Raw genomic sequence first — 18,312 nt, 5'->3', positions numbered from 1 at the left:
CAACTGCCCTTTACTAAATATATGAATATGATAAATATCTTGGAGAAGCTTACACATAATTTGTAGAAAATGCAAGCATAATACAATGCTCCTTTGAAGATGAGAATAAAACACATAAAAACAAGAGAGATGATGGAGTAAAACCTAACTAGCAAACTTCAAAGTTGGGACCTGCCAAGCTCTGCACTGCTTCGTTCATACGCGGGAGCCGAACTTGAACATGAAATGAAAGATCTTCCCCTTGCAATTCCACTTGTTCCTCTACAATCTCTTTCACACACATCGCTGCTGATACACTGCAGTTGAACAACCATATCTTTTGTAGTGTCGGTATGTCTCCAATTTGAGATGGGATCTCCTTCAACTCTTCCAAATAATAAAGATAAAGCTTCTCAAGGCGTGGAAGGACAACGGAGCTCGCCTCTGCAGTCCAACGCTCCAGACTAGGACACGAATACAATAGTAAGTATTTGAGGCAAGGGAATTGGCCTTCAACCATTTCCCACTTGCCTCTTCCAAAGCATCCAAACGACAATTTAAACTTCTGCAGAAGAGGCAATGCGCCTATCTTTTCCAACATTCCTTCCCATTCGAAATCACCTTTCATCACAAGAGTCAGACTCTTGAGGGTTTGGGGAATAGTGAGCTTATGCAGAGAAGCATTCCCTCTAAAATCATACTCACAATAGATGCTGAGGGATTCCAATTTACACAAACATTTAATATTGCTCAGATAATAATCACCATCATGGTTGATTCCCTCTGTCCCTGAATACTGTATTCCCAACTTCTCGATATTGGGAAGTCTCTTAACCACCTCTTCATCGCACTTGAAATTATGTGCTCCCTCAAGTACCACTAGATTTTGCATGGTGGCAGCATCAGTCGAAGGATCTGGGAAACGCAATCTTCCTTCAGCCATCTTAATATGCCTCAGCTGAGGCATTTTCCAAATCTCAGTAGGCGCAGTAGACGACGTAGACTTATACGGACAAGAAACGATCAATGTGTGCAAATTCCAGAGGCGATGGAACGAAGAAAAGATCGAGGACATGCTATCAACTTCAACAGCAAGGTGGCGCAAGTTAACATACCCAGACACAAGGGAATTCACGTAGCTTTCATCTTCAAAAGCACGAAATTTGTATGCATGTATAGTCCTCAACAATCCATAATTCGGGCACCGAGGGACTTTACCGTATTCACAAATAATGGAACGAGCATGTGACATATATTGCATCTCATCAACGACTTTCTTCTTCGAAGTGTTCCTCGGGATAACAATGCGGCGTTGACTATATATGCCTCGAGGACTTGGTTGCCCTATCACATGATAGAACCCGTCTCTCTTGCCCTCCTTCAAGCATAAATCCCTCAACAAATCATGAATTTTGACTCTTTTTATGTTTCCAGTAGATCCCAACTGATCAACTAAAATGAGATTTCTATCAACCAAGTCCTTTAAGAACTCTTTGGCAATAGTTTCCAAACTTTTGTTATTCATTGGTTTTAGAAATCCTTCTGAAACCCATAGCTTCACCAGTGTTAAGACTCTAACTGAATCATCCTCCTCAAACACTCCCATGTACAAAAAACATGGCTTTAAATAAATTGGCAAATGATTATAGCTCATTTTCAACAATTTCAAGCAATGCTTATCATTATCCAAATTCACTACTGAACTTAAGTTCTTCCTTATCGATTCCCAATATCCTGGAGTATGTTCCATAGTTTTCAAAATACCTCCCACTACAACAATTGATAATGGAAGTCCTCGGCAATTCTCTACAATTTTCCTTCCAATTTTCTCTAATTCACGAGGGCAACTTCCAACCCCAAACACAATTTTTGAGAACAAATTCCAGCTTCTATCCTCATCTAAAAATCCCATTTGAAGGCTATAATTGTTGTTCAATTGGGAACTCAACTGTGATAGCCTAGTCGTCACTAATACCCGACTACAGTTCTCATTGTTAGGAAAGTAACGTTGTATCGTATCCCATGCATCGATACTCCACATATCATCCATTACAATTAGAAACCTTCTACCTGACAAATATTGGTAGAGCTCTAATCCTACTTCATCTTCACTCCTTTCACTTAGCTGTTGCTTGGTTTTGTTAGTGGCTTGAGAAACAAGTTGACAAAGAATTTCTCTTGTGGCGTATTGTTGAGAAATAGTAGCCCAAGCATAAATATCAAAACGCTCCTTAATAATTGGCTTTGAGTAAAGAGTTTTGGCAAGAGTGGTCTTACCTATCCCGCCCATGCCTGTGATGGGGATGACTTGGCGATCGGGATTGTCTGCAACGAGCCTTTCAAGGATTCCCAGTAAGACATCCTCAGACCACACTACCACGCCACAACTGTTGTTCCCAGTGGAAGAAGAAACAGAGGCAGAGACAAAGCTACGCACCTTCTCTGTGTTGATCTCCATCGTCACTCTCTTGATCTCATCCATTTCTTCTATCACATTTTGTACATCTTGAAACAACTTCATCTGTTCATCACGATTTGATGAGACATTTTTGGGATCTCGAAAGCAGTTGAAGAAGCGGCTGAAAATGGTTTTTCTGGATCTGCTAAGCTGAATCTTGCCCACAATATGTGATTCGATAGCATCTTCAGCCGCATAAGTTGTATCTGTAACACGCATCTCCAACTGAATCTTGCTCACAATATGTGACTCGATAGCATCTTCAGCCGCATAAGCTGCATCTGCAATACGCATCTCCAATGGATGAGCTTCGTCTCCGTCGGAAACAGGGGACTTACAACCTTCAAGAAATTCCTGCAAGAAGATAACATTTTCAGTGAGAGATTGAAGTTGTTGTTTGTCGAGAGAAATGGGAGGGGAATGATGGCTCTCGATGTCGTGTATGATATGCATTAGAGAAACCAAGGCTGCATAGGCCGCCATGATCGATCTCAGTTGAAGGGAAACAGTGTATAATTCTGAGTATTTCTGACAAGAAGATGGCTAAGCACACCACTTGTAATTATAAAAGTAAGTAGACTGTGACTAGTGTAATTAGTCATATTTTCGATGCCAAAGTCGGTGATGAGAGTTGAAATAATGAATTATAGCGCATAGGTGACTGATGCTGGTTTCACATTAGGTTCAAACTGTCGGTCGTTTTCCACAAGAAGATAATTGCAAGTCTCGCCAAGTTGCAATCCCAGTTGCAATAAATATTAACAAACTTAATCAAATTAACATACACATTTAGAACAAAAATAACAAGGGAAATAGTAGGGTTAGAGCATCCACAGCAGATCTCTCAAAATTTTACTCCTAAAAATACTCCTAAAGTCTTCCCTAAATTATTTTTAACCCCTATTTTACAATTGCATACAGCAGCTCTCCTATTTTTCATTATCTATTTTATAAATTTAGGATTAGATTTAAGGGGGTGTAAATTTAAGATTAAATTTGAGGGGTGTAAATTTTTTTGTGGGCCCAACATAGTGTTCTGTTGGATGATCATTTTATCTTATTTTTTTATTATTTTAGCTCAAATTTAAAGTTATGATTATTTTGATAGATTGTTGTGGAGGCTCTATGCTCAACATCTCGTATTCCATCTACCGATTGACCTGTCTAACTTCATCTGGGCCGGGCTATCAATGATGGCCCTATATTTCAACAATCCAATCCAATCCTTTTTCCGTAGAGCTGGCTTTTTTTCTAGACAAAAATTGTAATAATTAACAGCTTGTGGTATTGGTTAAAACGAAACCAGAATGATGTTTGTGATTTCATAAGCAATTAACAGAATCAAATGACCTACCATTTCTTTATAACAGGACATACTTCTTCGTTATAAATTTCGATGTGGGATAAGATTCAACAACTATAATTGTATTCCTTTCTTCCAAATATAAATTTTTAATACCTAATCTTCAGCAGAAATCAAGTTATGCATGGATTTGAATCATCTCCACGAAAACCAGCGTTGGGAAGTTTTTCCTATGATGCACAAATATATGTTTTTACTTAATTACTGTTAATTAACACAATTGTGATGAGTGAAAACATAATACACCTCTATGAATGATTATTTTTATTCAACTTTTGATTATTTTTTTCTTTGGACTAATTGGATAATTCCTCTGAGTACTTAACCTTTTTAATCAACTTTTGATTATTTTTTTCTTGAATTATCACATTTTTAATCAACTTTAGATTTTTTTTTAATTAATCGACTTTTGATTATTTTATTTTTTTGGACTAATTGGATAATTCGAAATCTCATTTGTAAAATAAATTTGAAATTCGTAATCAGTTTTACTTTTAGATAAATTGAAGTCTCATTCGTAATCAGTTTTTGAATTAACTGGATAATTTGAAATCTACCTAAAGTGATAATAGTACTCATTTGGTAATTCAAAAATAAATATAGTACTCATCTAAATTTTGAAGACGACATTCCTTTCTCCCCACCCCCTCCAGTGAACGCGTTACTAATTCATTGTAGTATAAATTATAAATTCGTAATTAACTTCTTGATTATTCTTTCTATGAATTAATTGGGTAATTTAAAGTATGATTATTGGCATGTCAACATATAAAACTTTAGCCCAATTCATGAATTATACATAAGTTTATATCTTGTGTTTATTCCACATGATTTTATGCGATATCTCTAAATAGGAGTGAGTTTAGCAATATTTCAATAGGTTTCATATTCCAACCGACGCATGAAGAGCTACTTAATTATAGGTGTTTTAGTTTTGTTTCCAAATGATGCACCAGAATGATACAGTTGGCGCCGCCGACACAGTCTTCTTTTCCGGTGGCTGGAGTAGAATTTCAACAAAGAGAAGGAGAAGCAAAAGAAAACGAAAAAAGTATATTCAGTCTGTCAGACAGCTGCAAGACCATCTCGTCCCGACAAAGCGAGCCAAGAACGATCCTCCACTGCACCAGCGGCTCAGCAACCGAACCACTGGGTGCGGTTAATCACGCTCTGGTCGAGCAGCTATGGCTCATCCACCAGACTTGGTTTCCTGTCTCCTTAGAAATCAAGGATACAGAGGTACGAGCCTATAGAACAGATCCTGTTCAAGTAAGGTCGTGTCCATTACATCCGCTCTTCCCCTATATATTTAAGTTTGTTTGTTCATTTCTTTTCGATGTGGGATAGATAACATTCCTTCACTTTGGAAGCTGCCTATTTATTTCAAATTTTATATCCATTAAAGACCCACAGCTCTGACTATAACATATTATTCCTTGATCTATTCAATGTATAACAATACGTAGTTGGAGATAAAATAAAGAGGCTACATAAACATAATGAAATATGTGAGCAGTATACATGATAAATCACACAATGAAACGGTTTGTTTCGACAATTTCATCAAAGCTTAATTATCCATTATGGTTGAGTCTCATATGGCAGATAGGGGCAGGCACAGATGCAGCAAGGCGGCGTATCGGCCTTGCAGCACGAGCAAGGGCCACAAGACCCATCCCTAAAATGAACCACTGCACTCAAGAGAAGAGACAAAATTTTAGTTATTGGATCAAAAAAAAAGTATAGACAAATTATGTAAATATGATTTAAGAATGTTACTGGTCTTGTTAGTAGCTCGAGCAGCATCGGATGGTAGAACAGCCGCGGAGAGCAGGATGATGAAAAATGATGCTATGATCAAACTCTTCTTCATGCTGCTATGCTATGCTATGCTATATAACAAAGTGTGTATCTATGTGGATCTAATAAATTAAATCTAATTGATTGTTGAGCCTACTTATATAGTGGTGTTTTCATGTGTAAACGCTATGGTGGAATAAGTTGGAATTCTTCGTTGATATAACCTTCACGTTTCAACAAATTTTCTTCTGAATTTTGGTCCTATATTTCCACAGTCTCAAAATTTAATAATGTTTCACGACGAAGACTTTGTTTGTGGAAAAATGGGTCTACTGAGAATGTAAAGATCAACGTTTTTGAACAAATTAAAAATAATGGAGTCAATGGACATTTTCTCTTTTTCCTTTTTTTTTCTTCTAAAAAATACTGTTTTATCAAATAAATTCCTGTAGAAGCTTTGAATTTTAAGAGCTATTTCCTTGTCCTTCTTCAATATATATATATACACATACACAAGTTCATTCTTTTAATATAGTGAAGAGTTTTACTCACAAAAATTTAATAATATCATATCAAATTCTTGTTTATCGGATTCTGCCCCTTTTTTCCTTGCTCTTTTTAATTTTTCTCCTCCTAATAACTTATAATGCATTACTTTTTTATTCAGTTATTTACCAGGAAAAGAATTTACATAAATTTGCAATTTGAATATACAAATAGGGAGTAGACTCAGTAGAGGGGGGGTAGTGGGTTACTCCTGGTCTCAACTGGACCATGTCTCAAATTTGGGCTTTTGCTTTTGGCCCAAAGTATTTTGAAAGTTAGGTCCAATTTGGTACATTTTCCCTTGATGAAATATTGTATTAACCCTTTCATGTCCATCAATTTTTTATTTATTTATACTTCAATCATTCGCATCATAAGTAAATTTTTATTCCCATCATGTGCATTTCAAACAACAAAAGAGCCACACAATACATTACATAAACATATATGTTAAAAACATACATAAACACCACTCAAAACTCCATAGCTCCATCCCATCTCTCTCTACAACAATGCCAATCTTGCTCCATTTTCTCACACACCACTCTCTCACAATATCTCAAGACTTCTTCACCACCTCAATTTCGCTGGGAAATACTGTAGGAAACAGACAGAAAACATCACGTGATAAGATAATCAAACAAAACATATACATAGCCAAAAAAGTTAAAGAGCCAAAATTTTACCTTCTCAATGAGCGAGAGGTAGTAGGGCTTCACAGCCTCCACATCAATCCGAACCTTGCTCTTGCTGTACAAATCATACTTGCTGAAAAATTAAACAAAAATCTCAAACAATCAACGATCAACAACAGAGGGAAAACAAAATTGCGATCCTTGATCACTACTTTACGCGATAATTTACTTGAAAATTTGAAGCCACTTGAGATTCTCTTCGTCTTCCTCATTCATCAAGTGCTTGTAGGCTCCGGATCTGTGCAAAGCTGCAAACACGAAATAAAATGTGAGCTACCACTATAGTTAATTCATCAAAATATTTTGTTTTGATCTTATTTAAAAAAATTTAACCATAGAATGAATGGTATCTGATGATGAAAAGGCCAGCAGACGGCAGAGTCGATTTGTTTTCCTTGGCCACCTTAACCAAAAAAAATAAGAAAAAATTAAGTCAAATGTCCACAAACATATAATTAATTTGATGTAACACGAAAATGTAACAGACCAGATACATGTAGTCATCGTGCCCCCACGACATGAGCACTTTGTCGAGCCCACATCCTTTCTTGTACGCTCCGAACTTGGTATTGTAAGCGGGGTTGTTGTAGTCCGGATTCTCCTTAAAATGCTGCACATAAAATAAAATAAAATAATGATCAAAAAATCTCAATAAAACATGATGAAATTCAAGATTTAAATAATAGGTAAGGACCTTGTGATGAACAATGGATTCATCGAAGGCACATCCAACGGGGAACGTGTCGCCCACCACGGCCCATTGTGGGAGCTCTCCGAAGCTCGGAAGAAGAAGGACTTTCCCAAGATCTAACAATACATATAACAGAATTAATATTCTTATCTATAATACAAATGGGACATTAAAAATTAGCTGGATTTGTTAGATAAGATTGAATAATTTAAAATATACTACCATGAATTAGGGCAGTCAAGTGGAGCCAGTCTTGATGAGGATAGTCTTTTCTGATGGCTTCAGCAGTCTGCAACAAGTGCTCAATTTGAGGCTCATCCAAATCAGGATCACTCTCATCAACAACATTGTTTAGGAGTTCACAGCATTCCCATATGCTCATTTCCACCTTCTCCAATTTCCCATATTCTTCTCTCATTCTCTTCACCTATACTCAACAATATAAGAAAATAACAATATTCGCATCACAAAAAATAATACTCTACTAATAAGGAAAGGGTATATGTTTTTAATTTCTTTTGGACTGAGAAATTACAAAGTCATAAGTCTGGTAAATGTGATTGGTCCTATAGAAATTCTCCACTCCTTCTTGCCTCTCACTTTCAGCATCGTAATCCCTGTTTCACATTAAAACACAGAAGAATTAATTCATGAAATTAAAGCAAACAAGACTTCATATGATTTAGATTAAGATTATGAACTGGACTTTAAAATAAATAAATTTATATAAAAAAAATGCTGAAGCTTAGGGCTCTAAGAGACTGTCCACTGATTATTAGTATTTTACAATTAATTGTAGATCAAGAACAAAAAACATACATAATATATATGTGCTTGTATAAATTGATAGAATTAAGTTATGACAAAAACAGATCTCAGCTGCGTTTCGTAGCAATGGTATATGAATTTTTCCTGGTCCGGTAATATGTAACGTCAGAATTTGTCCCACATTGGCCTTATGTCCAAACAATTTTTTTTTTAATTAAGTCCAATATGCTGCGGAATTTTGTCGGTCGTGCTATCATGCCATGAATCAGGAATTACCCAGAATTTAATGAGGATTAATTAAATAGTTAAGCAGTTTTAATTGATTCCATCTAACAAAATTGAGTGATAATTAAGCAGAAATTAAACCGTTAGAAGCGAATTGTGGGAGGAAAAAAAACCTAAAGTTATGGCCAAACGAATTGGCATGTGGCACCACAAATCCTCCATTGTAAATCAAATCTTGTTCACTACACACCTTTTCCTCCCCTTCGACCCCTGTTTTCCGACCACAAGGGAAAAATAAAAACACTGAAATCTAATTTAAACTATAATAAAACAGAGTGGTTTAAAAGAGCTAAATAGACATATAAACTAGAGAAAAAGGCCAAAACTACATCTACGAGGAAAACAAAATACCAAAAATAATCGATCTGAAAAATTAACAAGTAAAAGAGACGAAATAATCTGAAAAAACGAAAACGAAGAGGAAAATTACCAAACTGAGGCTGGTGATTAATGAGGATAGTCATCCTTAATCACAGAAAATATGAAGAAAGAGAATGAAAGTGAAGAAACGAAGAAGAAGAAGAGCAGAAAAATTAAAGGAAATTGTTGGTGGCATTTTTTCAGAAAGAAAAATAGCAGTATTTATAATTGCCGGAAAGTCCTTCCCTGAGAATTCGGAGGCAAGAAGTCCTTCCCTGAAAATCTGTAACTCTTATATACTTTTTTTCCACATTATTATGATATGATAATTATTTTATTTTGAAGTCTATTATGTTTACGTAGGAGATAGACGAGATCTCCAAGACTCCAAACCCCCCCACCCAGCTGTCCATGCAATAAAAACAAATTGTGTTAAGCCGTGAAAAGATATTATTGTGAGGGGCTGGGGGCCCACGCTGAGTCAGACTAGCGTCGGATTATCGCATTTCCTTCTGAGTCACGGAGTCCCCCACTGACGTGTATTCCAGTCAAGATGTTAGACTCTTCAAAATCTCTGAATTTCCGAATAAAAACTTTATTATTATTATTATTATTATGAGTGTAATTAGTACTATGTACTCCTATGTACATATGTGCAGACACCATTTAATGGATTTTAAAAGGATTATTACATAAATGCATTTTGACAGTCCAATTTTTATGAATGTAATATTTATATTATCATATTAATATAATATAGATTCAAATTTAAACACTTAAGTGTTGCAAATATACTTATGGCATATAGCAAGTTGGATTCTCAATGTAAATTTGTAAATGATATGTTAGACATGAAATTGTATTTTATATAATTACCAAATTAGTAGTGGCAAATAATAGAAATTGACTATTCAAATTTTGAATTAGAGTGCACTGATATGAATGAGATATGAATACCTAATACAGAAGTGAGTGTATCTTAATTTATATGACTTCAGCAATACTTAAAAGACTTACTTACTCCCTCCATTTTTATATTAAGGGTTCTATTTTAATATTTTTCTTATTTTTTAATAAGTGTTTCATATTAAAATTTGAGGGTATAATTATGATATTTTTTATATTTTATTCTTAATTAATATTTATTAGAAAATACGTAATAATTAGTTGTACATATACATTTATTATGATAATTAATAACATTACAAATATAAAATTTTTATTTTATTGATATATGTAATTTAACGGTGAAGACCCTTAATAAAAAATTGAGGGAGTAGGTTCTCAAAAAAAAAAATTGAGGGAGTATATTTTTTTGTTGTCTTTATAAAATCAATAACTTGATGTTGGACATGCATGTACCGTTTCTTTCTAAAAAAGATGTTGGACATGTAAAATAGAATTCTAGTTATTTAAGATATTATACAGTAATGACGATCATAATATTTATACAGATAAGGTCATTTGAACATAATATGTCCAGAAATAAAATGATCAAATACATTAAATAAAATGAATTTATTTAAAATTTTTGATTCAAAACGAAAGAGAATTTAGTTAGTTTTACTGTTTTATTCATATTGTAACTATCTTTGTTATTTTTTGTACTTTTACAAAAAAAATTGTATTTTTTATAATTGTTGTATATAAAAAATAATAAAAATTAAAATATATATATAAAGAAATTATAAAATTAACTACAATGTAGACAAAACAAAAAAAAAACTAACTAAATCTTTTTTATTTTGAACCAAAAAATTTAAATAAATATTTTTTTATATATTTAAATATATTATATCCAAACAACACTACTCTTATTTATATTTATTTTTATTTTTATTTTTTGACTTGGGGGAGTTGGGGAGGGGGAGCAGTGGGGTTTGAACCCAGAACCTCATTATTCACACATAGGAGATCGCACTGCTTGGTGTCCCCTTAGGGAGAACAATACTCTTATTTATGCACACTAAATGGTTCATTTTACTTAAATAAAATATAGTATTCAAATAGCGCTATTCTCATTTATAACGCACTTCGTTTTGCTTAAGATAAAGTACCATTTGTATCAATCATAAATACAAGCGCGCATGTGTATGGCCCTCCAAAGAAAAATGCATGTGATGTTTTTTTATCTAAATATAGTAGATAGTATAATACGTAGTCTTTTTTCAAATAGAAAGTGGGCGCTGACATAAAGTTTCGAAGTAATCAAAATTAATATTTTGGATAAACTTACCCTTTTAACATTAATTTTATCACACAAAAATTCCTCAATTAACTATTCAAAATTTTATTACACAGCCATAGGATAAACCAAACTCCTATTTTCATAATACAACCCAATTATTCCATGCACAATGTCCAATATATTCTAAAACTTCAAGATTTATAAATTAAAAGGATATGTACATCAAAATACCCTATTCGGTATCGTGCGACATTTTTTAATAGTTCTAATTAAATTTCTAATATCATACAGCATCCAACCAAAAATTCATTCTAACTAGAGCTGTCTAATTGGTTATCGGATTTTGGATAATTCGTTAACCGAACCGAAATTTCGGGTTTGGGTATCCAATAACCGAATTTTTTGGTTATCGGTTCGGTTTCGGATATCATTTTAAGAAAAATTTTGAGTATCGGTTAACCCAATAACCGAAACGGGTTAACCGAAATAACCGAAAATTATTTAATAAATTATTTAATATATATTTTATATACATTTTAATTATTAATTCATTAATTTATTTATTTTTAAATAAAAAAATCAATTCTTAGGTAAAATAAAATTATGATATATTTAAAGTATAAAAATGAGTTTTAGTCTAGTGGATAAGTTGCTTTGTGTATTTTCTAGAGACTATGGTTCAAATTCTTTATCTAGTAAATTATTTGAATTTTAATTTTTTAAATGGGTATTTCAGATACCCAAATAACCGAATCGGATAACCGAAGCGGTTATTGGATAACCGAACACCTAAAACGGTTCTGGAACAGTTAGTGAAATATGACAATTTCGGGTTCGGGTAACCGAAAATTCGAGTACAGGTAATCGAACCCGAACCGATCGACAGCCCTAATTCTAACTATCACAAATCATCGTCTCCCTTTCTCTCCTATATATAGTGTTTATATAGCCGGCCGCCATTCCACGGTGTCGCCACCGTCTCATCGCCGGCACCGCCTCTTGAGAAAAAAGCCAAAATCACAACAACAGAGCCGCCCCTGCTGTTGTTTGTGTTGAAGATATAGAAGGTGCAGATAAGGCTAAAACAAATCATTTTCTTTTTCAGTTTTATCTACATTTTGTTGAGTTCATATAGTTTGACAGGTGTGGTGTGGGAATATACATTTACATTTACTTCATAAAAAAATGGTCTTTTTCTTGGATTTAAGTAGGTTTAATTTGATGTAGAGAGTCTATGTTGTAGACAATACAACTCCTGTTATTCTTCTAGATATGAATTAGCTTACCGTCATTTAAAATCATCTATTGTCAATTTGTATATAATAGTACTTGTGTATTGTATATATAGATAAAGGACATTTGATAACTATAAGGGTTTAAATTAGTTAAATTGAGTGTATATTTTTTTTCTGTAAAAATATTTAATTCTAAATTCTTAATATTATCACGTGTCAATTATTCACAAATATATATAATAAAAAGGGATGTAAAATTACAAATTTTGGTTGATATATGTTTTGTCCACGAACATTAAAAATTTCATTTTTTATCAAAAACTTTCACATTTGTTCAATTTTACCACCGTTTTTCCATTCCCCCAATTTAAAATCGATGTGGCAGTGATCTGGATCGTCGGCACACGCCATATTTTTTTCGTCCATAACTTAATCGCATCATTTGGTAAGAATACAAAATTACGTCATTTTGTGCATATTTATCACCCAATCCATATAATTAAAATTAGAACTTTAAATTATCATTTTTCTTCTTTTTGTTCTTCTTCTTTACGTCTGATCTGCAACTGTCCGCCATATTCACCCTAGGGCGAGCGTGAATCACCTCTGTTGTCCTCACCGACGGTGTAAACAAGGCGAAGGGGTTCGACAGGGCGAGCGTGTCCTGAGGGAGTGGAGTAGGAGGAGGTTGGCATCGGAGATCGAAAAGGCTGGCATTCCTGATTGAGAAGAAGGGAAATGGGGGCGAGGGGCTGCTGCTGATGAGTTGCTGACAGGAGAAGGCGGTGAGCGGCCTAAAGTGATTTTTCGAGGGAAAAAATATTTGGGATCTTATAGAATAAATTATTTGTGATTTTTAGGGTTTAAGAATGTTAATTATATTATATTATAACGACGTCGTTACATATGTACACTTATAAAATTAAATCCATATCAGTACCACATCACTTTTATAGTGATCAGAGATGAAATCATTGATAAAATGGAACAAATATGATTTTTTTTTTATAAAATGTGAAATTCTTAATATTTATGGGTAAAACATATTTTGACCAAAATTTATAATTATACATGTATTTAACCCTAATAAAAAAAAGTATCATACTAGAAGTCGATAGAGAATTTGAATTAACAATTGAATTGAAGTTTTGCTGTTGACATAAATATTTAGCTTTGACCATATACCATCTAATTTTGTAATGCTTGTTTCATCCGTGTAAAATTCTAATGTCGTCAGAGTCTTCACAACCAAATAAGTATAAATTAATAGCTGGTTTATTAAGTGGTTATGAACTTAATTGAATATAGTGTTGAATGCTGATGTCTTACCAGATAATTTAAAAAAATATAGGATTAAGTGTAACTTGTAAGAATTGGAGGATGTAGATGTAGCACACACAAGTCAATTAATTTGACCTAATTCGCTAATTAATAGAGGCATGGTGAAGAGAAGACCGTGACGAAGGAATTCTAAGAAAATATATAAAAACTTGTGTGAGACGTTTGTAAAATTGGTTACGATTCAAATTCATATCTATATTTTAATGTTATTTATATTTTTGTTCGTATGTTACTGACATTGTGACGGAATTTAAAAATAAAAATTACAAAAATTTGTGTGAGACCGTTTGTGAAATTGATCAATTATTCAAATTTAAATTTATATTTCCATAATATATTTATATTTGTACTAATAATTGTAATTAGTAAGGTGATATTAAATATACTATTTTTGAATCCAAATTCTCCTAAAATCATTAATGATGGAGAAAAGTTTGTATGCTACGACATAAGTTGGGTTTGCGAGGTACGGCTAATGGCTGATTACTATTGGATTTAAGTGTTAACGGATACGATGTGAGATGTATGTGCTAATTTTATTTGTAATGGGGAACATTTTTTGTCCTAATCCAAGCCTAATTTGCAGGTAGAAATTGTTATTGTAATGACCATAACCTTAATTCTGTCTCTAATGTCCAAAATTGACCAAATTGACCAAAAATCATAAAAGAATGTTTCACAACACTCGCGTTAAAAAGTGCACCAGCTATCTCCTTAAACTTTGAGGCTAATGAAATTAGAAGAGAATGAAATTAGAAGAAAATGAAATGAATTTTGGAATGAAATATAGGATTTTTATGGTTGGTATTTTTAAAAAATGAATGTATAGGAATGAAAACAATTAACAAATAATAATAATAAAATAATGATAACAAATAATAATAATAATAATAATAATAGGAATCCTATTATTACTATTATTATTATTATTATTATTATTATTATTATTATTATTATTATTATTATTATTATTATTATTTTTATTACTTATTATTTTTTATTTTACTATTATTATTATTAATGATTTATTATTGTTATTATTATTTATTTTATTTTATTGTTTTTACTATTATCATTATTTGTTATATTAATAATATTAAATTATTACAAAAAAATTGGTTTTTGATTAATCTCATATCCGTGGGAATACACAATACCATGGGGGAGGGGATGAATGACTAATCCTTTATTCATGGGAATAAGCATTCCATTGGAAATGTCGATTCCTATTACAAATACCGTACCAACCATAAAATTAAAAATGAACGCAGAAATTACCATTTCATTCTTGTGTATCAGTTGTGCCTTAATTTTTCAATCAAAGAGGATTAATAATAACACCCCATTCCCTTTCTTAATGATTCGAATTTTCTTTTTAATGGTGGAAAAGAAAATCTCTTATCAACTTATTAATATAGCCCCGCTTCTTAATAAATAGGTATTCTTTCAAAAATAAGAAAAATGAGACATTGACAATGTATTAGTTAAATATTTTAATTACTAAGAAATAAATATTACGAATATCAGTTGGTCGACATATCAATTTTTATTACTAAAAAAATAAATAATTATCAATTAAGTAGAATACTTTATCCGTCCATCAAATTAAATGACTATTTGTTTGTAGCTGACATGAATTTAAGAAATCCCATTTTTATTATAAGTGTGTTTATGTGTTGTGTAGAGTACACTTACTAAAAAAAAGAAATGAGTATTCATTTGATAGACGGAAGGAGTACATATATTTGTAAATGCCTAACATAGGTGTGTCCAAATGTATTGATGGATCGACATATCAATTTTGATCATTTTAGTAGTTATAGAAATGATATCAATTTTGATAATTTTAGTAGTTATAGAAATGATTAATTACGTATGAATATACGAAGCATACTTAATTAATACATAAATTTTCAATATTTTAGAATTTTGTTCGAATTAAAATTCTGACAACAACTAATCCTGTTTGGATGCCGAAATTTTCTTACATAACATTTCACCTGATAATTGAAGTGTCATGTTTCATAGTATTACATAAAAACAGTGTCGTTTTTTCCCTTTAAAATCACGTTCTATGAACCCTACTATTTGCAATTAACCTAACATGAAAGATGAAGAAAATAAGGTCAGTTTTTATTTTATATGAAAAATATAGCGTTCAAATTATTGACTGAAATGTCATATAATAAAATTCCAATATGATCTATTGTTGCCAAAAATTTAAATCGAGCCAAATTTAAAATTTTAAAAATTAATATATTAATTATTCAGAAAACAATATTAATTAAAAATTAAAAATTAATATACTTCACATATCTACCTGCAATTAAACCTAAATAATAATAATAAAAAATGGTAGGGGATTTAGCCACCTATTGGCCCTTACTACGTCGGCCACTATATATATATATATATATATATATCTCTCTCGACTGCTGTAGCATTTAAAGATTGTTATCTGGGTGAAATTCAGTAATTTAATTGCGTAATTCGATTTATTTTTTAATGAATATTATAAAAATACTATTGCGGTTCTAACTCATGTCACAATTTGGACGGTGAACGATCACGAGTTGGCAATTTTGGTTTGGAGCTTCTCCCTACATTGTCATAATCACCTTTTTGTAAGTATTCGAATCGAACATTTCAAAAGTCGAACAATATTATCCTCGGCAACCAAAGCTTACTGTAGCAATAAATTTAAACCCATTTATTACCCCAGAACCAAGATACCCCTTTGTCCCACTGTAAGTGAGACCTTTTTTTTTACACGAAAATTAAGAAAGATGTATTTTGTGTGTAGGTGAAAAAGTGAAAAAGGTGTTTAGAGCATCCGCATCGCCTACACGATAACAACCTACTCGTGTAAGGCTCGCATCGTGTAAGGCGATGCAGTCCTCCCTTACACCAGGGCTACACGTTCTAACGTGTAGCCTGCTCGGCCGTTAAAACTAGGCGAGTGTTTTACACGCGCCATTAGAAAAAAAAAATCGAATTTTAAATTTGACTGCCTCGATTTCGGTGATTTTTTGACCGTTCTAATTTTAATTATATTTTTTATTTTTTATTTTTATGTAATTTTTAGTTTTTTATTTTAATGGAATTTTAATTATTAGTAAAATGTGTTATTTAAATTTGAGCAATTAAATTTAAGTGAAAAGCATAAAAATCAAAACTAAAAAAATCATGTAGGCTATCATGTAATCCCAATGCAGCCTCTTTACACAATGTGGTCCCCCTCTTATCAAGTAAGCTATCATGTAACCCCAATGTGGATGCTCTTAAAGGGAAAAACTTTTACCCAAAAAGGAAAGAGTTTCACTTACAGTGGAACGTCCAAAATAGAAAGAGTGTCAGATACAGTGGGACGGAGGAAGTAGCTTCTATATACTTAAGTAGTACTTAAATGGACCGTTAGAATTATTTTAACTCTAATAATTATTTATTTATTTTTAAATAAAATATTTAATTTTATCTTCTTCATTTATCTATTTTTAAGAGAATTAACGAAAATGTTTGAATTCTATGAAAAAAGAAGGAGAAGAAACAAATCAGCCAAAACTTGATCTCCCCATTATTTAGGAATGTTGGTTATTTTCTTATCCAACATATATATAAACTTTGGCTTGAAATAATTAGAGCTGCCACGTTCATATCTCACGGTTTTAGTGATGACATTCTTGCCACCAAGCATATATTTCATCTATAAATAAGTGTAGGTGCAAAAATCTATTGTTCCAACATCAACATTAATATCTAGTATAAACACATCTTGAGTGAGAGACTCATGTGTCTAACATTCCTTGAGTGAGAGACTCATTTGTTAGAGTTAGTTAGTAGCTTCGTTTAAAATCTAGTTGTTGTTAGCATAGTTGATATGATTGGAAGACATTTCTATTCTTATCAGATATCACTCAATAAGAGATATTCTATTGAGTAGATTCATGTATTTTCATTATAAAATAGATTTTTATAGTGAACATAACTGTAATTAATTGATATTGCAGTATAAAAATTATTTATTGTGTGTACTTTATTTTATATTGCTTTTCTATTTATCATACGGTAATATTAGATTTATTGTTCTATCATTCCATCAGACATTTATGTATCTGCAAAAGCAACGGAACTTTTATTGACTATTCATAAAATACTTGTTACACTACATTAGCATTAGCAATAAATTTAAATTCATTTTATTGACTGAGAAGTGAGACCCAAGGTAGCTTCTATTTACTTAAATAATAGTTAAATTGGCCATTCATAAAATACTTATTCTATTACACTAGCATTTGTATCCTGTAAATGTATGAGAAATATTTTTACATTTTTATAAATATAATAAAAGAAATAATGTTAACTGAATATATTTAAGTTGAATATCGAAAAATAAAAAATAAAAAAAAATTCACAATAATAAAATTGATATCATGAAAAGGCATAAAAAAGCTAAAAATGAAAATAAAATAAAATAAAAAGAAAAATAAAAAAAGAATTGAAAAATAGCTTTATTCAAAAAAAGATAGTAAGAGAGAAGAGATAATTTTTTAAAATTTTAATCTTTAAATAATGGCAACATTTACACTTTAAATCAAATATTTAA

General features: G+C 32.0%; 2 protein-coding genes, 1 long non-coding RNA gene and 1 other non-coding gene across 5 annotated transcripts; 1 reads left to right on the top strand and 3 right to left on the bottom strand.

Moving 5' to 3' along the window:
- Positions 1 to 148: 148 nt before the first annotated feature.
- Positions 149 to 2,920, bottom strand: LOC131009726 (putative late blight resistance protein homolog R1B-16). Its single transcript, XM_057937137.1, has one exon. It carries the CDS (start codon positions 2,918 to 2,920, stop codon positions 149 to 151), a length of 2,772 nt encoding a protein of 923 aa, XP_057793120.1.
- A 1,939-nt stretch (positions 2,921 to 4,859) lies between these two features.
- LOC131007434 (small nucleolar RNA U3) lies at positions 4,860 to 5,079 on the bottom strand. The gene has a single exon (XR_009096134.1). It is a non-coding gene; the product is annotated as a small nucleolar RNA U3 (small nucleolar RNA).
- Positions 5,080 to 6,511: 1,432 nt separating this feature from the next.
- LOC130991987 (inositol oxygenase 1-like) lies at positions 6,512 to 9,364 on the bottom strand. Of its 2 annotated transcripts, XM_057916439.1 has the most exons (10): positions 9,016 to 9,364; positions 8,699 to 8,795; positions 8,068 to 8,149; positions 7,755 to 7,959; positions 7,536 to 7,648; positions 7,329 to 7,451; positions 7,175 to 7,244; positions 7,011 to 7,089; positions 6,833 to 6,914; positions 6,512 to 6,743 (listed from the first exon to the last, which is right to left on the bottom strand). In XM_057916439.1, exons 1-10 carry the CDS (start codon positions 9,047 to 9,049, stop codon positions 6,717 to 6,719), a joined length of 912 nt encoding a protein of 303 aa, XP_057772422.1. In that variant the 5' UTR covers positions 9,050 to 9,364; the 3' UTR covers positions 6,512 to 6,716. The 2 variants fall into 2 exon arrangements, with proteins under 2 accessions (XP_057772422.1, XP_057772414.1); XM_057916431.1 differs by having other exon boundaries at positions 6,512 to 6,914; positions 9,016 to 9,337.
- A 2,660-nt stretch (positions 9,365 to 12,024) lies between these two features.
- Positions 12,025 to 13,323, top strand: LOC130992029 (uncharacterized). Its single transcript, XR_009091232.1, has 2 exons — positions 12,025 to 12,200; positions 12,957 to 13,323. It is a non-coding gene; the product is annotated as an uncharacterized LOC130992029 (long non-coding RNA).
- Positions 13,324 to 18,312: the final 4,989 nt, after the last annotated feature.

This window comes from Salvia miltiorrhiza, chromosome 1 (genome assembly GCF_028751815.1).
Source record: "Salvia miltiorrhiza cultivar Shanhuang (shh) chromosome 1, IMPLAD_Smil_shh, whole genome shotgun sequence".
NCBI classification, from domain to species: domain Eukaryota; kingdom Viridiplantae; phylum Streptophyta; class Magnoliopsida; order Lamiales; family Lamiaceae; genus Salvia; species Salvia miltiorrhiza.
The sequence above is the reverse complement of the archived record's forward strand: the minus strand, read 5'-3'. Positions and strand labels throughout refer to the sequence as shown.

Excerpts from the sequence above, each read along its gene's own strand:
- LOC130991987 (XM_057916431.1), bottom strand. The coding sequence starts at position 9,049 with ATGACTATCCTCATTAATCACCAGCCTCAGTTTG. Across the intron at positions 7,649-7,754 it reads CTTGACTGCCCTAATTCATG|ATCTTGGGAAAGTCCTTCTT; the intron begins GTAGTATATTTT and ends ATGTATTGTTAG. Across the intron at positions 7,090-7,174 it reads CAGATACCATTCATTCTATG|CTTTGCACAGATCCGGAGCC; the intron begins GTTAAATTTTTT and ends TCGTGTTTGCAG.
- LOC131009726 (XM_057937137.1), bottom strand. The coding sequence starts at position 2,920 with ATGGCGGCCTATGCAGCCTTGGTTTCTCTAATGCATATCATACACGAC.